The 25,220-nt window shown below is 40.5% G+C and overlaps 1 protein-coding gene across 2 annotated transcripts in view; it reads left to right on the forward strand.

Annotated features, from left to right (window-relative positions):
- LOC135495597 (junctophilin-1-like) overlaps positions 1–24,864 on the forward strand; it is a 66,165-nt gene extending 41,301 nt beyond the window's left edge. For both annotated transcript variants that reach the window (XM_064784400.1, XM_064784401.1), the window contains 4 exons: positions 4,769–5,573; positions 6,768–6,886; positions 8,174–9,183; positions 17,913–24,864. In XM_064784400.1, the coding sequence (XP_064640470.1) occupies positions 4,769–5,573; positions 6,768–6,886; positions 8,174–9,183; positions 17,913–18,005 (2,027 nt within the window). In that variant the 3' untranslated portion in view covers positions 18,006–24,864. The remainder of the gene's footprint in view (positions 1–4,768; positions 5,574–6,767; positions 6,887–8,173; positions 9,184–17,912) is intronic.
- Positions 24,865–25,220: the final 356 nt, after the last annotated feature.

A 25,220-nucleotide genomic window follows, 5' to 3' on the forward strand; every position in this document is an offset into this window, starting at 1 on the left:
ACATTCGCGAAATCGTGGGGTATCAATCGAAACGCTTTTCTCACTTGGGCAAACTCGTTTTTAAGAATGTTTTTTTACGCACCCGCTTCAGTTTTACGTACTAAAGGAAAAGGTTTTCAATCGATTTTTTTCAGAAGTTCTTTTTCCAGCAACTTCAAAGCACGCTGAAAGCTTGCTGAGACAAGACCACTAATGAATATTCATAGGTTGGAGGGTCGAGGCCTATCAATTAGACGAGTGCATGTTTTTAACTCTCAAGTACATATTTGCAGAGGTATTGAAAAAATATTTGTTGTGGCAAGTCCACAGATATAAAAGAAATTATTTGATGAAAAAATTAATTTCGAATTTTGCTAATTGGGTAATAGGGGGCGTGTTTTGAGTTTTTTCTGCCAGTTGGCTGAAAAGAGTGGAAATATCAAAGTCTGTCTAATTTGTCGATTAAAAAAAAATGTCCGTGGTCAATCACCATTTTATTTTTCACCATTTACTTGCCCGACTGTCCGGAATAATATAATCTAAATTTCAGATTCACAACACCACGCGTTCTTTGATGCGTCGCGGTCAAACATTGAAATTTAACTGCTAAAAGGCTTAAAAAATCAATTGTGGTCTTGTCTCTATTTACACTACATTTTGGGTCAATATAGTGAAAAATTTGAATGTGCTCAAATCACTCTAATTCATTTAGAATATTGTTTGCTGATGATTTAAGGTCAAAACAAGCTAAAATAATGAGAAAAAAACTTAATTTGACCCAAATAAGAGTCAACCTAACCCCGGTCTAAGTTCGGTTTCATTTTTACAAGTCTTGTTGTGTTGCCATTCATTTTGTAATTACTTTGAAACTACTTAGGCCTTGATTCTGAAAGTTGTGCCCTAAGCAGCAAAGATATTCCTAAATCACATCCTAAATTTTCAGCTCCATAGCTTGCTTATTCTGGACAGGGCAGGTCTTTGAATTTGGTGCTGTTGGCTGCAAAATCATGACTTTTTGTCGATTCTGTCCTCTTTCGTCGCTTTGGCACAGTTGTACCACTCTTTGAAATGTCTCTCATTTCTCCAAAAATGTCCAGATATGACTTTCCTTTGTTGGAGAGTTGTGGGATGTCATCTACATTAGTTTGAAAAAAATCTCAAAATGTTAACCCCTGAAATGTACCTTCATTGAGAAAAGACCACTAATGAATATTCATAGGTTGGAGGGTCGAGGCCTATCAATTAGACGAGTGCATGTTTTTAACTCTCAAGTACATATTTGGAGAGGTATCGAAAAAATATTTGTTGTGGCAAGTCCACAGATATAAAGAAATTATTTGATGAAAAAATTAATTTCGAATTTTGCTAATTGGGTAATAGGGGGCGTGTTTTGAGTTTTTTCTGCCAGTTGGCTGAAAAGAGTGGAAATATCAAAGTCTGTCTAATTTGTCGATTAAAAAAAAATGTCCGTGGTCAATCACCATTTTATTTTTCACCATTTACTTACCCGACTGTCCGGAATAACATAATCTAAATTTCAGATTCACAACACCACGCGTTCTTTGATGCGTCGCGGTCAAACATTGACAATTTAACTGCTAAAAGGCTTAAAAAATCAATTGTGGTCTTGTCTCTGCTGGCAATTTTCAGTGCACAGCCACTGACACGCTCTTCCGACTATTACCACTTGTTTTACCTGTCTGGGTACCACACAGTTTCGGACTCCTTTTCCCTCTAATTCGAACCAAAGCATGAGGTTAATAAGCTGACTGCTGGCCGACAACACGAACACCAACATATGGTATGTTACAGTCTAGCTATAAAAGATATAATGGTGAATGCAGAAAATGTTATGTTGTGCATGATGATTGGAAAAGAACAGCTCTTCCGATCTCGAGTGAGGTTGCAATTGGTATGTACTAAGGCTACATAGAGCAATAGTGCTGATAATTCTAGACGAATTGTTATAATTGGTAATGAATGCTAGCTTCTTCTTCTCCTTCTTTGATTCACTGTTAGAACTGCAATTTGTCAGGCTGCGATTTTTCAGCGATTTCTAAGAGATTGACTAGAGGAGTTCTTCATGGTACGGTCCATGTAAAGGTTGATCACCAACCATGAATGGCGATTCCTGAACTACCAAGGGGTCCAACATTCAACCAATGAACCAATCCCGTTTCGCGAGACCCATTGGCCTATTGTCGTCGAATAGGACATGACGTAATTTTAATGCTCTGTGAGCTAATTGCCAATGAACCTGATAATATAAGCTGTGTTTTTTTCAGTTGATCCTGCAGGTTCATGCTACAGCATCTAACATTAAGCTGTTAGCACTTGACTTAGCATCTTCTATCATACCCACCTCTACAACATATCCAGCTCTACAACATTAGCAAGGTAGCACTATCCAGACTAGGATTACATATACTTGAGCCTGGCTACCTTTCTGCCCACCTTATATAGAAACCTATACACAGTTTGCTTCGAGACGAAGTATATAACTAAGACTGCGCACCGATGCAATAAGTTGGTTCCTATCGCTAGGAGCACATCCAGATTCTATCCATTACTAAAGAGAAAAAAATAGCTGGGGTCCCATTCATTATTGGTATAATCTTTAATTGCACCCAAATTTAACTCACAAATGCACTACTTTCGCAACTTCATATTTTATTATCAGCAACGCCGCATAAGATGCTCACCTCTTTTTTGGGCTAACGGTATAAAATCGTCAGGAGTTTAAAGAAACTCAAAGTACGTCTAAATGAACTCAGGATTTTGACCTACTTGCTATTAAATTGACCTTCTTTTAAATCAAAGCTCTGTTGTGCGGCCTGATAGTGTCATCAGTACAACTGACGCTGGATAGATATGTAACCCTCTGCAATTCATGTATAAGCGGATGGGAATGTATGTACAAAATGTACATGTATATGAACTGTGTATCGCAAGGTGCGATCTTACTTTATGTGAGAAACTATAAAGTAATTGGAATGGTCTGAATTATATAGCTGAAACCTACATCCAAAAGTGCAGACACGATACTGGGCGCTGTATACTGATCTATATCTAAAGGAGCAACCCATCCACCAGGAAACTCATTACTGTACGTCTCACTATCACCTGCCGGTAATGAGAAGTATATTCACGTACAGCTATGTCTATATTATGTAGACGCCGAGAATGTTGGGATAAGGAAATGCTTTAACCCTCAAAGAGTACAGTCCTAGCTACGGTACTTTATCTTATTAAAGTATGTACTGACCTCAACAAATAGAAGCAACAAGGTCAGTCTTTACGTACGATTTTGGGAATTGCAGGCCTAACATCAGTTCATCAGAACTTGCTGATCAAAGTACTACATCGGGTGGACAATAAAGATCGCACCAAACTTTTACGTGGTACTAAAAAGGAAAACATCATTCAGATTCCGGTAACAATGGCTTCTTCACATTAACATGTACATGTACATGTAAATTTAGTACATAGACGTTTTTCATTCAGGAACGTTAAGTCCTTTTTTCTCTGGGGTGGATCATACCCTTAAAAACATCGGCGTTGGTTTTCATCCGTATCTGGCATACTGATATTAATGACGCCTTATACATCCTTTTTTCTTTCCCACATACATGTGTCATATTAATGTTATTTGATACAATTCTATCAACAACCACCTGGTGCCATGAGTGCTGAAATGACTGAAACCCTTTCGTATCTATGAATTGAAGGACATTGCTAATGTTGTTACTGAAATCCACATTTATTGGTCCTCAGGGCACTGTGCCTTGGTGGAGGTACCTACCATGTGTTACAAGGCCAGGCATCATTCACGAGCATCAACAAAACAACTTAACTCGAGGCCTGGTCATGTTTCCTTGTTGGCGAAGGTTAGCGATATTGCTGATTGAGTACCTCCAACATGTCTAAGACAACTCAACAAATACTGTTTACATCTCTGGGAACAAAGTTACTATCCTCAGCAATGTGTTGATAATGCACACTCTTCCAGTGACATTACAGGTATCACTTCAATTGCATGAAAAACATACCCAATGACGTCATTGGTAACATTTTTAGCCCCAAGCATAAAGTAACAGATGCCAAGCAAACATAGCCAAAGATTATTCTCACAGTCAGTGGGAAAGGAATATTTCTGGCGTATTTGTCAGATTTTTGCACCAAAAATAAGATATGTTCACATTTCCAAGATAGAGGCATGTTTACGGCGAAAACCAATTTTTCTTCGATGCAAAGCTCCATAGCGCTTAGCCAAAGGACCGGAAAATCACGTGACATTGAATTCAGTGTTTACTGAACTTTCTTGATAAAGATGCCGAGTAATATTATTTGATATTTGAGACTTTATATAATGATGTATTATTTTTATGTGCTGTAAGAAGGCGAATGCTAGTCCATTAGTAAAAACGTTGGCCGTTAGGTGTAGATCACCATATCACATGTTGTTCTATAAAATGCATACACGACGTTTGTTTGATTTCTTTTAGTTCATTTTACAGTTCCAGCATTAATCTGAACCTGACACATCCCTGAACGACAAGAAAAGTTCAAAATGTGTCTCTCTCTGGATAATGAAGACTTACGTCGCCGAAGTCTTCAGTTAACCGAATCATTGTTCTGCTTCCGACGGGAGCACTTTTACTTTGCAGGCTTCCATAACGGATAAGGTAAACTTCCTTCTTTCAGTTAGCAAAGAGGCTTTCCCAGTATAAGTAAAGCAGAAGATGACACCAAATGAAATTCTTACCAGGTTCTCCTTAACTCTTTGCAGGCACTTACCAGGGACAATGGCTGAGAGGAACACGCCACGGTTACGGAGTTCGACAGAGCGTGCCTTACGGTCTTGCTTCCCACTATCGACCAAAAGGACTCCGGGCCTCCCTCACCTCCCTAAGGAGCGAGGCTGAAGAAGATCATGTGGTTAAGGAACGTGATAAGCGACTTGACGAAAGCAGGGGCGGCTTCGTGCTCAAGGCGAAGAGCGACGAGGAGCCGGACAAACTCAGAAAGCTTTCCATTTTCGATAAGCATGGCCGCTCTAGTTTACGTAAGAGCATTATGTCCGGTTTGAAATTAAAGAAGCAGCGTAGCACAGGAGATATCAATGATTCGCCTCGGCGGCCGACCGGTTCTGTGCGGAGTACAATTAGTAATATTAGTCACATGAGTATGGATTCTACACATTCTGCCGCTACTGGCATGTCTAGGCTAACAGATAGTAATCTTAGCTTCATTAGCCAAGATGACATCACGGATGTAAATGTGACCGAATCCTATATGGGAGAGTGGAAAAACGACAAACGGTCAGGTTTTGGAATAAGTGAACGATCTGACGGTTTAAAATACGAAGGCGAGTGGTACAACAACAAAAAATACGGATACGGTGTAACAACATTCAAAGATGGTGCACGAGAGGAAGGGAAATATAAGAATAATATATTGATATCATCAGGAAAGAAAAACAAAATATTTCTAATTAGGTCATCAAAGTTACGTGAGCGGATTGATAATGCAGTTGCTAACGCCCAACGAGCAGCACAGGTTGCCTTGCAAAAAGCGGACACAGCCATCTCAAGGTCAGTATCAGCTTGGCGACAACAGCTCCGAGGGCTATCCACCTCTTCGAACCAAGGCTAAGAACCTCTCCGGGTAAATCAAGCCTGGGCCCTCGTATGCGAGGTAAAGAAGTATCTGGTTTGATAATATCACCAGGGGGGGGGGGGGATCTTGAAGAAGGAATGCATGGCACTTCTACAGAATGTTTAGTGTAACGAAGATACTTGAAGAAGAACAGGTGGTCACCAAGTTTAGATGAGAGATAGCGATCAGTAAATCAGTAGGTTTTTTTCTGGTTGGTTTGATCTCATTAATTACCTGCATTGGGCATTTACATTTTCGGCTCTTCTGCAGCCCAACTGGTTTCATTGAGTAGCCTATGGTTGATCACCTATATCATTTTTTTTTATAACATTTTTTGCTAGTTTGCCACCTTTCTATCGAATCAACAGTGAGCTGTACACGTTACTCTCCGAGAATAAATCGTCCCAGTGCAGAGTGAACGCAAGAAGAAGGTGGCGTACTAGCATGTTGATAATCGGTTATCGAAGTCTTCATTATCACCTATGCGCTTCCACAGTTCTCATTTAAGTGTTGGCATAGCCATTAGATGGCTATAAACAACCAACGTCCAGAAGGAATTGTGGCTTTTAACATATAAATCAAATAAGGTCATTGCGTTTTATTGGCAATAAGGATTACAGTAGGGTGATTCAGTGCAATGATTCCTTCCACGAATTGAAGATACCATTTATTGTCTGGTGATCAAACGTCTGCCTTTTCTTTAGTGTTTTTTTACTGTTTCTTCATTGCAAACTCGTCAGCGAAAACTACAGATCAATATTTTGAGTCAAAATCCATATCCTTTATATGGAGACTGTCTGACGTGTGATCTTGAGTGTTTCTTAAAGAGACTATAGGCAGCTAGGTAGGCAAGTCACCAGTAGGGGTCTCTCCCACCTCAGAGTACGTCAATAGGATTCATGATTGTACGACGAATGTTTTTAGTGGTGAATCAAGCATGACCCAGTGCCCTTACTGTGCAAATTGGTCTTCCGAAGATGCTATTTTAACCCCCGTGCTCCTGTCTATAGCCCCCCCCCCCCTTGAGGAGGGTTCCGCTGTTGGCATAGCTAATTTCTAAACGGCAAGAAAGTTATCTCATTGAAATAGTTTATTTACGACGGACATGTTAAACTTCGATCTTTTTCCAGGATGGCTAATGCCCGTGCGAAAGCTGAGCAAGCTGATATTGCTGCCCATCGTGCAAGGGAAGATTCAGACATCGCGAGGTTAAAAGGCAAAGAATTTGCGCCAGAGTTTCACCAACCCGGTAAGCGAAGAAAGAAATGAGCACCAAATGAAATACAAAGTAGTCACTTGGTGCATGAGATGAGTGCGAATCGTAATTCTTTATGGAGTGCTTCTCCTCACTAATGACCAATGTTTTCGAGAGGTTCGTGACAATGCACTCATTTCCGAAAGCAAATTAACCCCCAAAGTCTTCGGAATGGTTTATTTCTAATCAGCACGCCATACATAATTCGGCACTGTTGATAGGGACATTAATTCCACCGGAATTGACCTACTTTTTTGCTTTCGGAAATCCCTATATAGGCATTTAGGCAGGTTTAGCAACCATTACGAACGACGAAGTACGAAGGTATGTGGTGTGCTCAGGTTCTGCGCGAATTCGTCTAGGCGCCATGCGTACATTGTAAATGGGGTTTTCATACCTACTTGTAGTTGGAGGATAACTCAAGGAACTCTCCCAAAGCGTTTTCCATGAAGTACATTTACACAGCTCTACTTCATCGTTTATGGCTCTTCGTAAGGGTTTCAAAGCCTGCCCATTGGCAAACGAGAAATTTCGAAACATGAGTTGTAAGTTTAAAATCTAAAGAGACCGTGCCAAATAAATGAAAGAGAAGAAAAATTGATGACCTAACGCCGTGACACAATATGAAATATGAAATACCAATATCTTTGCCGCCTGTCAGTGACTTATCCTTGTCTTTAACACTGTAACAGTGTTCATTGAAACAGGTAAGTGCCTGGTGCATGGGAGACGAGGTGGCTTCCATCAAGTCTTCCCACAATCATAAGCCACAACCTGATTCAGCATCATCATTGAGACCTGTTAATCTCTCCAACAAAGATTATCTGAGGATGTCCTTTATTGTTTCTTTCAACAATATGTGGTCGAATCGTATTGTAGGAGGAAACCAGGTCATCCAGTGGTAACCTAAGCTCTCAAAGAGGGTCATTTTTCTGTCACATGAAGAAACCGGGACTGAGTGGGAATCGAACCCGGTGTAATGTTTTTGAGTGTTTCTATTTTTGAGTGTTTCCCCTCATTGTTTGGGAACGCTAAAAGATAGATTGACAAGTTTTTCTGTGTTTCCCCCTATTGAAAAGTCATGGTCTCTCTAGCTGCCTATTGTTTGGAAACACTGACATATGGGAAACAACCACAGATGTTACACCGGGACAACAGAGGTGACAGGTGCTAATGTTGAGCTCGCCCGTTCTTATGTCCTGCGTTTCAAGTCCCCTAGCCTTTTTGCCGAGTTTCAATGTACCGTTACCGATGCAGTAATCTTTTAAGACTTTATTTCAGGTACGGACATTCTGCGGAAGAAATTGCAAGAACATGGCGGACCGGATATGGGAAACTATCACCCTGTTCTAAATCACAATCCCCACATTCGATCCAAGTCGGTGACGGACCGATCGCACGAGCATTTACCGGATGGTCAAGCACCGCCAGGTATGGTGTCAGCCTTATCAACTGCTCTAGACTGTGCTATAGCTGGAAGTTCAAGCAAAATAGTTCATAATATGAATCAGTTGGAATCTCAGGAGAACCCGAACAGTAGTCGCTACTTAGATAATAGAGATGGTCGGGGTGGTAGTGATGATCATATACGGGGTGGTGGGTCCGCAAAGTATAGTCCTAACACCAGGCGTAGAATAGCTGCGGGTTATAAACCTGAAAACCTATCGGATTTGTTAACCTCTACAATGTTAAACGATCATTTTGATCACTATAGAACCAACAGGGACGATAGTGGACTAGGTAGGGAGATTTACTCCGATACGGAGCGATATAGGAATGGACCTAATTTAGACCCTTCACCAGATTCTGGAGTATCTGACTCGGACGACATAAAACCCTACCGTCCAGTTTCACGGAGAAAGACGATGCCTTCTTTAGCTAATAGTAAAAACAAAAGCGGTTCTACTGGTGATGTGACGAAACCGGAATCGGCCACCGAGGTGCATAGCAGTGAAAACATTAATGCAAAAAATCCAGACTCGTATATTATAGAAAATGGAATAAGAAAACGAGTCCAAGCGGAGGTGCATGCTGCGGCACCTATGACGCGAGCCCCGGCAAAAGAGTTGCCCAGTCGGTTACGTATGGAAACAGAAAGCCGACTAGGTAGCAAAGGAAAGCGCGGCAGTCTTCCAGACATTACAACCTGTAAGCAGATGGAGAAGAAAATCATGCCCAGGGAGGAGGTGAGCCGCCTCTCGCACGAGAGGAGACAGGAGCTCATCCGGTTACACGCGGAGGAAGAGAGACGAGCACGTGGCGAAATTGTGATTAGGCTCAGCGACTTGAAGGTAAAGTATACTCCCTTACCCAGATCCCTACCTAGTTCCTCCTATTCTGTGACAAGTCAGTAACACGCCTATCCTACAATGAAGGTGTATCAAAAAATTAACCAACGGCCTAGATTTTTAGACCTATCAACCATAAGAAAGTGTTGATGTTTGTATTGAAGAAATTGATAGACTTTTAACACTTTTGGATTGCCTGAAACACGTGAAGAATAGTTCATGCCGCGTAATTTAGAACCGTGGATTTTCTGAAATGGGGAATCATGGTGGCTAAAATGAGTTACCCTTTTTTGATGCACCTTGTACCCAAATTGATTATTCTATTGTTTGTGCTATATCTGGTCAAGTTAAGTATCTAGTAATGACGTCATACAGTTAGTACCGGGTAGGGTAAAGTGATGTTATACCGCTATGCAAAATATGTTTTCAAAATCCTTGTCTGTGGTTTGTGAAAGTGCTGCCCCCTACTTTATCTTCTGTCAATTGTAAGTCAGTCCGAGCCGACAAATCCGCTGTGGTGGAAACACATATCAACCAACTTCATGCATGTCATAATAAGTGTGATGCCCTTAGAGAGATTATGTAGTGGTTGACTATACTCTAGTTTAGCCAAACTAAGATCGTTGATTAATTGCTGCGAATAAATCGAAGCGAAGGGGAAGCCAGAACTTGACGTCCGAACATGGCCATCGGACAACTTGGTGACGCCAACTAATTGGCTATCCAAATTGATGTTGAATGGCATCGAACGGCCATGTGCATATTCAGTATTTTACCCTAGTCTTAGATCGTTGAAACTAGTGTTTTTCCGTCCCAAATCATCCATTTGTCCTTCGGGGGACACAGTAAGATTAGGTCACTTTAAGGCGTGCGGTTAATGATCTTTTGCCGTGCTTTAGATTCAGAATATTTATTGAAATGTTACATACTAAAGCGTTTACTAAAGCTTTTTCTAAAACACAGATTTCAGAAAAACATGATCCCTTCCCATTCTATACCTGCACGTGCCACAAAATCCCCTCAGACAATTGCACGTTTCTGTTAACTAAACTGTTAAAGAATACTAAAATGAAGTCACTTTTGATTGTCGAGCTTTTCCTTTCAATGGAGTCTCATGAGAATTATAGCTGGTTAAGGTTTTGATTTGCTTTAGGCTACATTATCCTACGATATTTTGATTGTACTAGAAAATTACAAGTCCGTTGTTTGGCTCAGTCACATACATGTATACGCGATTGATATTCGAACAAATTCAAAGATTTCACCATCGCGTAGAAGTTCAGAAGGTCCCCATGCTGATCGACAACTATATATTCATTGATAACGCTGTACAGAATTGAAAAAGTTTCACATCGGGTTTAATCAGTAACCAGAAAGGTCCCCTACTCGCGGCCAGGTTATTGACGTCACAGACAAGGTGCGCTCTGTAATGCATTACTGCCAATAAGCATGACGTACAGGCAGCATCAGCCCACAACATCCTTCAGCGGATGGGAAAAGGGATGGGCATGTTAACAATAATTGTCATCAGATAGAATTGCCTGTGTCCTTGTCATGAACCTATGAGGACTTCTGCAGTGTCACGTACTGATCTAAAGTATGGCGTGACTTGAACCTATGAGGACTTGGTCAGTGCCATGCACTGATCTATGGGGATTCGAAAAAGCTGGATCACTGGACTGCTGGATTCACTGGATCGTGACTCAGGGATCACCACTGCCTGGATGAATTGACCAATTCCCAAATCCCTAACGTTTCCCACCATGTTCCCCAAGCGCAATGCCAACATGGATTCCTCAATCTCTTCCCCAGAGAAATCGCCGGGCTATTACCGGCGGTCTGACATTTACTACAAGCTGACAGAAGGTCTGAATTGTAACTGAAGAACTTCCTAAGTCAGTGTGTGAATGATTTTGTACTTGAGTCAGGGCATTCGATTAGACAGCTGTGCATGAGGATAGCCAGCTTGTGTCAGCTACGATCCCTAATCCAGGCGGTGGTGATCCATAAGTCACAATATAGTAAATTCAGCAGTCAAGCGATCCAGCTTTTTCGAATACCCATTTCTGATACGTCCGATGACGATAATTACTAATTAATAATTAATGCTCAGCTTTGCAGGCGTTTTGTTTTTCGCGGATTTCGCTAACAACCTAGATTCGCGAAAATAAAAATAGTGAACAAAAATATAATTTGAAAAATCGAAGAAAATTTGTGGTCGACTGTGTGGGTGGGTTTACAATGATGAGCTTTCGAAGCGCCCAGTTAGGCAACTAACAAAACGTTCAGCGAAGATTCATCTATTGTTCGGACATAAGCTGACTGATCACTCAACACTTGACCGCTTTAACTGTGCGGTTGCGAAACCCTGATATATGGCATAGAATATGTGACTGAGCCAGCAAGAAGCAGTTCGCCACTTTCCTCAGCAGGGATTTGCCTGGTGGTGACCTTCAATCACGGATGTATAGCACTATGCAGTGCTATACATCCTTGCTTAAATCAACCCGCCCATGATGCTGCCTACTTTCATGGCAATTAGCTATTTCCAGCGAGAAAGATGCGACCACATGTCATTACCGTCTCGTAACTGTTGTCAATTTACGCGAGGTAATTTAATGTTCTCTGCTTGACCTTGATTACCCGCGTGATATCTAATTAATGGCCTGTGTACATGTCTAGAATTCGATGAGCAGTGCCCGGTCAAGAAGATTTGGGATCATCTCTGAATATACATCGTACATAGATTGAAGCCAAAAGCAGCTATCGCTATGACCACGTTCTTTGGGCCGCTGTGAAAATTTTCAAATTCATTTAAAAATTGGATTTTTTTAACGAACGGCCTACATGTAGGCCTTTAAAACATTGCTAAGCATGTGAGCTGTATGTGTTGTTACCAAATAGCAGTTAATATACATCGGGTTCTAAGATCTTCTAACTTTAAAACAGGAGTATCAGGTACCTCCATGAACGAGATACTGTATTTAGCAATCGTGGCAATAATTGGGTATACCTAGAAAATATAGGCCTACCTGTAGCTAGCCTCTAGCATAGGGCCTCACAGAACATGCATGTGCTAGCGTGTACATTCATCATAATGACTGTTATGCTGGGTCGGCGTTGGTTAGTAAACGTTTCATATACATGTTCATATATTTTCCCAAATTTTTCTCATGCCGTCTATGGTCGGTTTATTTCAGAACGACCCTATTTCAGCAAACATTTTCATACTGATCTTCTAACACAACTGATGTTAGGCCTTCTTCAAAAACTGAAATCCATCCATACCGGGCATTTCTAACGGGTATTCGAAAAAGCTGGATGCTGGATTTACTGAATTGTGACTTATAGATCACCACCGCGTGGATGAATTGCTCAATTCCCAAATCCCCTACGTTTTCCACATTGTGCTTCAAGTGCACAGACTGGCACTGCCAACATGGATTCCTCAGTCTCAGACTCCTCGCCAGAGAAACCGCCGGGCTATTTGCGGTCTACATGAACTACAGAGCTGATAGGTTTGTATTGTAGCTGAAGAACTTCCCAAGTCAATGTGGAATGATTATGTACTTGTGCCGGGGCATTTGATTAGACAGTTGTAATAGTGACAGTATGAGGCTGGGTATTGCAACATGCACGGTAGGCCTACCGATAAGCAACACTACAGTACAGCATCAGTGCCAGTTACAGCAGCGATCCCCAATCCAGACGGTGGAGATCCACGAGTCACAATCCAGTAAATTCAGCAGTCAAGCAATCCAGCTTCTTTGAATACCCATTTCTGACACATCTGATGACGACGCGTCATTTCCTCGGCTCCTGGAATAATGCTCAGCTCTTTACTATAGACCGCTCATTCGCTAATAACCAAGATTCGCGAAAATAAAATTAGCAATAAACTTTTTATTCTTTTTTTTTGAAAAATAAAGAAAATATTTGAGGTCCACATTGTGGATCGGTGATTTTTCGAAGCGCTCGGTTAGGCCACATAACAAAACGTTCAGTGAAGTTTCATCAATTGTTCGTGCATAACCTGACTGATCACCCAACACTTGGCCGCTGCGAAAGCTCACTACTATTCTAAAATACCTGGATTCAGAGCGAATCGCACTGTACGGTGTGAATGTACAGTGCGCAAACGAAGCCTCGTTTTGAATTCGGCGATTCTGGTTAGGCAACTGCGTGGGTTGGTGTAAAATATGGAGGCTGTCAAAAGCATTTAAAACCACATTTTTTTCGTTGTTTAATTTGAGACATTTTAGAATAGAAATTGATACCTCACTGTCGGTATTGATTGTCTCTCCAAAACCGCTCGGGTGGAACTGAAATATTTGCCGAAACCTCGGCTCTGCCCTGGTTTTGGTCAACATTTCAGCTCCATCCTCGCGGTTTTGGTAAGACAACCAATACCTCCGATTCAGTATATCAATTCCTTATGCATACCGTAAACGGTGACTGAAGGGATGGGTCTTATACTTTTCCGCATTTCAACCTGCGCATTTGTTTTTCAAAGTTTGCGGTGAAATCTTTGGGTCTTCTCGAGTAAAAAAACAATATAGTGATGATCTATCCTGTCTTCATGTGACGCCATTCAGCGTAGAGTTACGTACATGTTTTTCAGAATAAGCATCACAGTGGAGACCTTAGCCTGAAACTAATCATAACCAGTGTCAACTTCTTTGCCTGTCACGGTTTTGACAGTTTGTTCTAAGAGGCCATCAGTCCGATATTCATCGCATTCCATTAGGCGAGACTTTTTTATGAGATTGGTACTCTGATTTTTAACACTGCAATAGTTAAGTGGTGGATAGAATATTTTTTAACAATCTTACATTTCTTTTTGGGTGAAATATGAAAGGTATGTAAAAATTCGGAGATGGCAATGAACATTTTAAAAGGATCGAGGAAATAAAGAAAATTATCTTACAGTTTATGAACCATTTTGCTGTTTAAGTTCAATCAGTATTTCACCCCAGACAAATGGTCTCGGAGATCGGGTCAGTAAAAAAGAAAAAAGCGATTTTGGTTGTTTTATGTTGGGAAAACTTATTCCGGGTCGTAAAGTCATGGGCTGTTAATCACCATCGCCATGGCCTCATATCATGTGATTTTGCCGTTCATCATTTTTGCTAGATTTTTCGAGTTTGGGATTTTATTAATAAGTGAGGCTAATCCGAGTACCAAGTAATAAACGAAGTCTCGCCTAACCATCATACCCTGTATTGTTGTGATTGTGCTGTTTGTTTCCGCTAGGTCTCATCTACAATGGTGCAGAGGGGGTGACTAAAATTAAAATGACAATGACGGGGGAAAAACGAGATCCAAGGGGGTCGTGGGTGGTATGCGGTGATAGGGTGCATCCTGCACTAACATGCCATTCCAGTCACTACGATAAACAACTCCCAGTATTAGTCCCAGGCTCACCCGAAATCCATCCCAGTTTGCCCTATTTGTACGTTTTAAAATGACAATGGCGGGAAAAAACGAGATCCAAGGGGGTCGTGGTTGGTGTGAGGTGATAGGGGAATCCTGCAAAAAACATGCCATTCCTGTTTTCCCTATTTGTTCGTTTTAAGACTAGTAAATAATTTTACTCATGTACACGTGCACTAAGCCTTTCTGTACTGAGCTGAAGTAAAAGAATCTTAATAAACCACTCGGTATTTCGCCTTTATTGAAACAGGTATTCCTGGCACTCGCTTTTGATTTTCAATGAGTACTTTTCTTGATATCAAAGACCAGGCTAGTTCGTTCCAAATTTAAAATTCAAGTGTGTACAAGTGTATTGAAAATAAAGTGTCAAAATACTGCGATGTTAATAAATAGGTTTGGTTGTGGGAACGGTTCAGGTTGAAAAATGTCCATTTTGGATGAACAGACGCCATTGTAGATAAGGCATAAGTCCTCGGTGCATTTTCTCATTTGGTGCAGGGTTTAATCGGATTTCATGTCATTTTCGGGTAGCGGTTGGAACTTCTAGCCGCTGGAACCTTGACTGTTATCCTTTTTGAAAAGCTTTTGACCGCGTTTTCCTACGCTCATGAAAACAAACATTGTTGGTTTAGTTGCACACTTTCATAAACGGAAATCTGTGCAGAAGAGTACTTTTTACTGAGTCACATTCATTACAACAGATAATACGTTTACGAGCAAACTATCTGTATGCATTTCATCAGTAAGCTCGCACCAAAGGGATAGTAGCGCCGTATAGTTCTTATCCTTTGCATGCGTGTTTCTTTTAGGCTGACCTTGATCCAACCATTAGTGTTGCATGTGGAGACAGTATCAGTATCGAAAAACCAACCCTAACCGCTGCTGTCCGAGTCATAGTGCACGTTGTCCAAACAGCATGTCAGTATCAGATGATTAGGCTAAACCAGGCGCTCGGGCCGTGTAGAGGACCCCTCCGAAGGGCGAAGGTACCCACACTGTTCTTTTAGCTGATTTGTCGGCGAGTGTCTTGCTAGCTCCCATTTTTGTTACTAAAAAGATGCTGCGCATGCATGGGCTACCGGCATCAGTCCTTGTAGGGCCTAAACGGCTCAACAATTTTGTGGTTTCCTCATATTTTACTTTTGCGAGAATGTGCGAGACATAGTAATACAGTAAAAAAAGAATATATTTCACGCAAAAGATACATTACATGTACACGTACATGTAATATTGTGTTAAGAGTGCTTCTTGTATTTATTTAAGCGGGCGCACCCAACCACTTATTTACGTGCATGATCATGTTCGTACATTTGACATAATAGGCCCTACTGGTATCCATAGAGCTAGCAGGAACAAGTGCTGTCAAATCAGTCACCAGGTCTTCCCTTCGATGCAACATGTGCTAGATACATTCCTTTCCCCGATATCCGCTTTCAAACAACACAAGGGTAAGGAATATAGTACCATAATCCATCAACAAAGTAAAAAATCAAACACTTTCGTTAAAAGCAATGCATCACTGTCGTAACATACAGTTTAAAGTTTGATTAGCTGAATAAAATACTCAATGCTCACTTGTTTACGATCAGTTCAATTTAGGCATAAACATGCCATCAGCGACAAACCTGGTACATGTATTCCTCGGTTCAATTTATTCTTAGCCACGGACCTAGGATCGTGATCTAAAAAAACACTGATAAGAACAAGAAAGGAACATTTGCCACCGACCTTATACAACTGAAATTAGAGTATAAACAATACAGATACAGATACATTTTATTAACTGCACAACAATATGTACGTAAGTATAGGGTAATTTCGAAAACATATTGGTTCGTGTCATCAATGAAACTGTTCATTTTCAACAGTGTCTCATTGCATATCTATAGTCTTTCAATCAATTTCCATGGTGCATCGAAGAGGACCATTTATTTTTAACACGTTCTCCCCTTCACATCTACATTACCGTACAAAGCACAACACACTGCACTGATAATACATTCCTTGGGATATCCTGCCGACACAAACTTGTTCTCCTGAGGTTAATACGAGAATTATAACAGGAAACTTGGAAACTAGCCCATTTTTCGCCTCCCTAACTAACTGAAAACTCCGAAAAATATGCCGCCTTTCTGCTAGATTTGTACGTATGTTTGTGCCTAGAAGTGTTATCTTCATCATCCATGTCCACTTCATCTGTTAAAAACAGTGAGTTTAAGCAGGATGCTGAGATTTTTCCGGTGTTTGTTTTATTGGCAATCCATCTTCTCGAAGAGATTTCTATCGGGTGTTTCGTCTCTAATACTAACTACGGCTTAATGTGATACACTTTAGTCCTGAAATCTGGACACGTCTGTATCACTGGTTGAAGTGGCAAGCGGTATATGTGGACACAAAGAAACATTTCAGTGCTGCGTCGTGTCATACCGTTCACCGCGTTCACAAGAGATGACTAGCAATATTTAAAGGCGATAAACCCGAAAAGATACGAGAAATGTAGGCGGTTAAGATGAGGGTAAATGTGCAAAACCTCCTGTATCATTCCAAAAATCAAGTCGGGGCTCGGATGTTTATAGCAAGTTGGTCGCTAACCTAACATGAACTTATTAAAACTTGACGTTAGGTCTAATTTACCTAACTGAATGAAATAAAGGTAATGGTACGTTGGTGGCTGTCTTGTATTGGACAACTACTAGACATGTATGTAGGTCCCGATCTTTTAAGGTGAAACACCCCTACTATCAGCAGTGTACAGTACTTTCTTGAAACAAGATGAAGCCATAGATGCTATAGTGCGGGAAGGTGGTCGAGTGAGGAAAAACACATTGAAGCTAACTGAAAGTCCACTGGAGCAGCTTAGTTCAATGTTTCACACTGGCTCGGCCATGACAAACTGGAAAATCTTAGAAATAAAGGCATTTTTGGTTTGGCCAACACAATATGCACCCCCATAGGAGATTTTCAGCAAAATGCAAAACCCTCATACGTATTTCAGAACATCATATACCAACATGGGTTCTTCATTTTAACGAAAAAATCTCCACGGGATGCATATCAGTGTTGGTTAAAAGCGTTTTTAAAAGTGCGAGAACCTTTTTTTCTGAGAATGTAGTGTGGTCTGGAGAAATCTTCAAGTCAAATATGTTACTAAATGTCAGATACATATACTATATGTTACCATGATTAGTTACTGAATGTTTTGAAAAATGGCAAGTAGTTGACCATTTTCTTGCACGAGCATCTTAAGCTGCAACGGATGAAACTGCTCGATTCTAAAAATCTCCTCTTTCTTCTTCCAGGACTGGTGCCAGCAGAGGCAACTTCTCATGTTTGTTATCGCCGTCAACGTCAGTTTAGCAACAATGTTCTTCAATCTTCTTCAAAACCAGTGATATCAACTGCTATTCCCTGGCCATGTAAATAACAAATTGAATAGGCAACCACTCCTGGATGCGGTGTCCAACAAACCCAGCTGACTTTCGCAAGTGTCAGGCAACGGCTGCGGACGAAGACAAGGTCCCGGGTCATCCCCTTGGATCTGACGTGTCCAAGGGTTCCCCCTCTTTACCGTAGAGGGCTTCTAGAAGCGTGACGCACGATACAACGTATGGCATGTGTGTCAAACTTTCCTTTAGGTCCGCTTTAGGATCGTGTGCCAACTCATTAAGGTGGGAATTTGCCCTAAGATTTAGAATAAATGTTCGAAAACCATTACTTATTTCTGCAGCTCTTTTGCTGTACATTACTATCAAAGAAAAGTATAACGCAAGTTGAACTTTCTATTTCTTCTTTCAACTTGGTTGATTTCTTAACAAATATTCGATTGTCATGTAGCTTTCGTAAACACGTTAAATGGACGCGTCCCCAAAAGGTCGTTTTAGTTCCCTGATGACGTCAGGCTGTACCCGGATGTGTGTTTGAGACGCCATGTTTGAAATGGTCGATTCTTGACACAATTCCCCAAAGATCTCATTAGAGTTTATCGCCAGATGGCGAGGAAGTAGATTACGCCGTTTGGAAAGTCATGCAAAATGTTTCATAAGTGCTTGTGGTACTTAATGTGATATGGTGTTAGAATGTGACTGGTATACATTTTGTATACACAGACGTCGTAGAAAGAAGGTTGGCTTTGGAAGACTAGAAAATTTCGGCCAACGAACTGAAACACTTATTTATTGATTGATTTTTAAAGTTGAGGCCGCACTTTCTGTCGCGAATGCAACTTTATTTGTGCATATTTTGCCACTGAAAAATAATCAAAACATTTTTTTCATGGATTGTTTTTCATAAATATCAGTTTGTAGTTACTGGTCCGCCTCTTTGCCATGTATTATGCCTCTGACATTTTTACACTATTGGAAGGGCTCCCAATTCCTATAATCCTATAGAATTCGCCTCATACTAAAATCGATTATGTTCGCAATATAAAATTTGAAAAAAAACCTTGTTAAGACTATATTGAGACATTAAACTGGAAGAGATTAGGAGATTTTTTTCTTACCATGTGTTGCTCTATCCCCACATAGTCTTGTCCCATGTCGGCATCAGTAAAATTTGGTTTGTAGCTTGAAAAAGTTGTAATTGTATGATATTTGACTTCTCCTTCAATTATTTTGAACTTCGTCAGTAAACCACAACGAGTTTGCTGTAAAAAGCATTGGATATCCTGTTCATACCTTCTTCACTCGTTTGATTGTACATAATTTTGTAATTTCACAGACATTATTAGTTCATATTGCCGCCTGTGCCTTCAGCTTGGGATTGATTAGAATATTGAATGCATTGCCACCATTTGGTCGTTGGAGAAACGAGGAATAATATCATGGAATAACGTGATGGACAGTAATTGTTTGAAGATGGGGTTCACGAAATAATTAATTGAGGGGTGCTTTTTGAGATTATCGCCGTCAAAATTGGGAGCCACAACTTATTTTGGTATTTTGAAGTCCAATTGTTATCCACATGATTTTCCTCTGCATGCATTGTCTTATAAATCATGTTATGTTGCTATATAGCACACATGGTACACTTCTCGAGCTAGCCGCGACCACGTTTATCAAATGTACCACAGGTCACCAATAATGCAGTTTGAAACATCGGGTTTCACATCTTAAGTTATAGTTGTTGCATCCCTATCCTCCTCTATGCCATAGAAACGTGTGCCTTGATTTGATGAAAACAAACAGTTTGTTTGGTATCAGGGAAGATGTAAGTAGAAAGTAAAGAGAACGAGATTTCTAATTAACATATAGATTGAGTTCCGTAATCGATCCCCATTTGTGTTCTGTAGCAGATTAGTTAAAGGACAATACAGACCACTTCTGCGCGTTCATGTAATGCTCAAGTCTTCTTAATTGTTGACTCGCCAAGGGATTTCGTCTACAAATAAACTTTCAATGTCTTTCAAGTCATTTATCAGATGCAACAACTCGTGTAAGGAAAAAAGTTAAGAGTAAAGCATTTCGACTCTTATCTTTTCTTGTAAATATCTTTATAATTTCGGTGAGTCTTCTGTTCTCCTTGTAGCACATACGTTCTCCTCGTTTGATGTTGTTTAAGGAGGGTGTTCAGCTGAGTGGGTTCTCCGACTCGGTCTGGGCCAACGTTAAACGAATTGGCGTTGTTTCCTCTCGAATCGTTTTCTGGTCTGTGTACCAAAATGGCAGAACTGATGGAGTTTTAAGATGTTTCCCGGCGTTCGCACCCTGGTGGCCTGCATGGAACTAATAATCGCCTTCCCCTCGATAGTCTCTCCCGGCTTGTGTCGTCGCCAGTTGGTAAGGACCGGAACACCTTTCGTCACATACATAGTTACTCTACTTTGCATGTTATTTGATTGTAAATACTTTTGTTATTTTGTTTCATACATAACGGGTGTGTGCGTGTGGTATGCTATTTGTATTTATATATATTGTACTGCCAGCAAATTTGGTCAGTTAGAATTGCTTTATGAAAGGTACGTGCCCTCACTTCTGTAATTAGCCAATCAAGGGAAGGTCATTTGAAAGCTATGGTACCATTGACACCTTCGTCTATTTCGTCTTATTCAAGTTGGAATCCACCGCTGCGCATAGATTTGAACAGAGGTTCTCTTGGTGTACGTTGCCGGGGTCTTCTCCAGCTTCTCTAGATATAAGGTGTGATGAAATGAAACATACCAAGCCGATATGGTGTTCACACTAATGTTGGTTACAGCTTGTCGCTATATTTTGACAAACACATTTTCTGTCAGAACACTGTTTTAATGCCCGTAATAACATTTAAAGAAAGAGCGGTATTTTCAGCAACACAGCTGCGACAAAGCAGCCATGCATTACGGTTTGTTGATTTTAGCCACCAGGGCCCTATGATTTTATCAAATGATGGTCTCGCACGTTAACGTAGCGTATCACGTGACGAATCACGTGGCGTCCTTCGTTGCGGAGCAATTTTCAGTACAGTAAATCAAAACCTTCTCAAATTCATGATATATAGCCTATTGCGTAGTCCCCAATTGCGTAACGTATAGGTAACCTGCACATATAAACGGCCGCCCTTGATCATCAGTTCGGGCTCATGACCTATACCAAAACGCAACCCCACTCCAAACTGTTGCCTGCCATCAAATAAATCAATTATCAACTTATACACTATTGTTATATGGCATCAGATAGTCATCTACAGCACAATTTGTAAGAAAATTAGTGAATTTAGTTCTCCTGCGCCCCTCTCCCATCTTTATTAGGTTTTTAGTTTCAAACAAAGAGGAGAACTTGGATAAATCATGATAAGTACACGGAACAATACCTTTCATATAGATTTGGATAAGACAATAAACCGTAGAATCTGTGATAAAAAACTGAGTATTATAACAAAACCTACGTGGTCGTCTTAACAACTTCTCTCAAGCTAGACTTCGCAATTTATCAGGTATTGGTCAGAAGACACCTGTTATGCTTCTGATGAGGCTCTATGATTCTCAAATACCTGGATTTAGAACGAACCGCGCTATACACTTCCATAACCGCTTGGATTGGTGCAAAAAGTGGAAGCTGTCAAAAGCAGTTAAAAACACATTTTTCGTTGTTTAATTTGAGATATTTTAGAAATTGATACTTCACTGTCGGTATTGATTGTCTCACCACTACCGCTCAGGTGGAGCTGAAATGTTGGCAAAAACCTCGGTCTGCCTCGGTCTGCCTCGAGGGTGGAGCTAATATTTAGACCAAAACCGAGACATACCGAGGTTTTTGCCAACATTTCAGCTCCACCCGAGCGGTTTTGGTGAGACAACCAATACCTCCAGGTCGGTATCAGTTCCTTATGCAATGGGCCATGCATCCTCTCTTGCAAACAGTGCCTACAATACGACTCCTCCTTACGCATGTTTTAGAAAGAGTAAGTATATTTATCGAGTGAAATGGCCCTATAATGTCAGGAAGGAATTGGAAGCCAGGCAAAATATCTGATATAAAATGAATGAATGTGCGAATTTCACCTTGCTAGCACGACAACAGTGCAGTCTGCATCATACAGGGTCAGCATAGCTTTGCAGTGGCAGATTGGTACCCGATTTCCTCACCAAAGATAGCAAAACGAATGGGCATGACCGCCATATCGAATGTCTCCCGGCCAACTGGCGTGCTTCGCAGTTTTTAGTCTGGAATGCGGACGAAGAGGACGAACATGCATTGTTTTCGAGTGGCGGGCATAACCGAGCTACTCATTCATTTTGTCATGCCATCTGCTGGATTTATCTGGTACCATGTCTACAGTATCTGCAATAAACTGACTTGTTCAATAGTGGCACCCTTTAACAAACAAAGACATATAGCGTCAAGTCAAATAGTCAAAAGATTGAATGGAGTTGATCTTCGAGGGTGTGTACATTTACAGTAACTATGATGGTAATAATTGACTACAGGGTCAATGTATTATCGCAGTTTGCGGTACCTTGTAAATATAATTCTATTCTCACTTACGAGATGTTCTTCTCGATGATATGCACAAATTTATCTTTTGTCCCACCTTTATTTCAGTTTTTCAATTTCACTTATTTTATACGGTTAGGTGTTGTGAACTACGTCATCTGTTTCAGTCATAAGGCGTTTGTCGTCATCAAGTCCGCTTGCATATATACATTGTAACTAACCTAAGGTCAAGGTTAAGGTCAGAACGAAGTGTATGAGTATTGTACTTTAGTTCTGTTCGCTTCTGTAAATCGTGAAAAAAAACACCACCGCGGAATGATATCAACACATACTGTGAACAAAATGGATTTCTATCTTTGCCAACCAAATTCAAGGTTAAGCTTGCGTTGTGAGGAATGAAAAGGACATGTACTCTTCCCTTTTTCCTCAGAATATTTGAACAGAACGACCAGTACATAGTCTTCACGTTTTCATTCAAGCGTTTTCACAGGTCCTCCAGTGTTCATGCAATTGCAGACATGCAAGACTCTATGAAACGTGCACCCAGAGGCCAATGCATTTGACTCGGCGACAGTCTGGCTGAACTTGTACAGAAATGTTGGCGCCTGTAATCGTTTATACAGATTCCGGGCAGACCTTACCGCAACGGACAAAACTGTAAGTGTACAGTGAACTACATGTACATGTATATGAAGGTTTATTTATTTTTCTGTAAGATCAGTGTATATTAAGACCAATTTTTAACCATAAGGTGTTGTACATTGTCGTTTGTGACCGAGGCTTTTGGCATACAGTATTAAGACTTATACAGTAGAACCCCTCTATCAAGGACACCCTCGGGACTGACAAGTGCCGTCCTTAATAGAGAGGTGTCCTGATTAGAGAGATCAAATTGAATAGAAACTACCAATTTGGGACTAAAACTAGTGCCCTTTATAGAGAGGTTGTCCGCTAAGAGAGGTTCCACTGTAGTTGATTGTCTTTGTTTCAGTTTTCTAAAGAAACACCTTTTACCGCATCTGTACGGTTTGTTGAGACTTAAGTCGTTTGTGTAAAATAACCTTTTTCTGGAAGTTTGTGAAAATTTTACTCATTGTTGATAATAAACGTTTTCTCTGACTTATTGAGTCACGGAACATCGGCCTTAGGACATACAAGAGAACCGCTATGATGTTAATATTTTGTTTAGCTATTTGGCCGAGTTGATATCAAATCGATTCCATCGAAAATAAGTCACTTGACACATTTGTTTTACGACGGAGAACTACGATTTACATCAAACTGACCACCTTGGCTTTGCAGAAATTGCAGACATATCAGGCTGTGTTTATCGCGGCTGTTCTGGAAACTGTCCTAGCTGGTGTTGTTGTTGTCATCACTGTATAGATTTTATTCAAAACAGGTTACCTCGGAATATTTTGTTCATAACTTTTCATTTTAATGGAATGGGGATAAAATAAATTCTGTTATACGCTGTGATCGAAGAATATCTGGTCTGGTTTAAAAAATTCTAATCGCCAGAGACTGGCTGGATTTCTTTCCAGTCTCTTTAATTGATGGCTTGATCTTTTTTTCAAGAAGCCTGGTTCACTTCTGGTGTATTTCTGAGCGGTCGTATAACACCCGATCTGGAAAAGTGTACGTCGGAGAAAGAGCCCAAGAAGGGAACTGGCAGGCTTTTTGGTGATCAGGACTTGGTTGTTCAAAACAAGCCTAGTCACTAACTTGGCATTAATTTCAACTTGGCGTTAATGTCGACAGAGGGTTGTCTCTTTCAGTTAGACATGTCAAGTTAACGCCATGTTTATCGCTAACGTTAATTGTTTTGAACTACCAAACCCTGGAAGTTTCTAGCTGTGAATGTTTGCTAGGTAATTTAAATTTCATTTATCACCAAATTCAGTTGCCAGGATGCTATCTTCAAATCAAATTAAAGCGGCGAAAACGTGAAACCTCATCACTGAAATTTGGCCAGATACTAAGTGGTTATTGGCATTCTTGAGTTCACTCCAGTCCAGACAATGTTGAGTTACGTTTGCTGTTTAGCCTAGATGATGAGCTATGAAATTAGATGATGGACGACAAGCTTTGACAAGTTTGCAAGTTATATATTTTTCTATTTGATGTCCATACGTTTGTTTTGCATGAACCCTTTTCTTGAATTCTCCGCGTGTTGGGTTTCTACACCATCTCAACCATTGGTTAGTGTATTTCCTGGGAACTACTCCCATGTTGTGATGACATGACCCAGCCGATTTGACCACCTTGGTGCTTTTCAAACATGGTGACTGAATACAATAGTGTATAAGTTATGGTCCCAATAAAATGCTATGTTTCTACCCTGAAATCGGTTGTTTTTTTTTTTATTCTATGTACATGTACATATTCGTCAGAACGTACATCAGGACGTTGATGAATCTATCTTTAAATTAAAAATTGATATTCCGACAAACTACTGAGAGTTGGAGTGTTGGAAGGTAGATATTGCTCTTTTAGATGCGCATTTGAGTCATTTGAAGTTGTTAAAAGTAATGTGTATTCAAGTCTTAAAGTAATGTAATGTAATGTTTATATTTATATAGCGCTAATCAGTAAAGACTGCTCAAGCGGTTACCCTGGTCTCCACAGAAATCAATCAGGGGTTTCAAGGAGCAACCAGAAGGTGCTCACTTGAACTCGACCAGTAGGGGAACTAAG

This window comes from Lineus longissimus, chromosome 11 (genome assembly GCF_910592395.1).
Source record: "Lineus longissimus chromosome 11, tnLinLong1.2, whole genome shotgun sequence".
NCBI lineage: Eukaryota > Metazoa > Nemertea > Pilidiophora > Heteronemertea > Lineidae > Lineus > Lineus longissimus.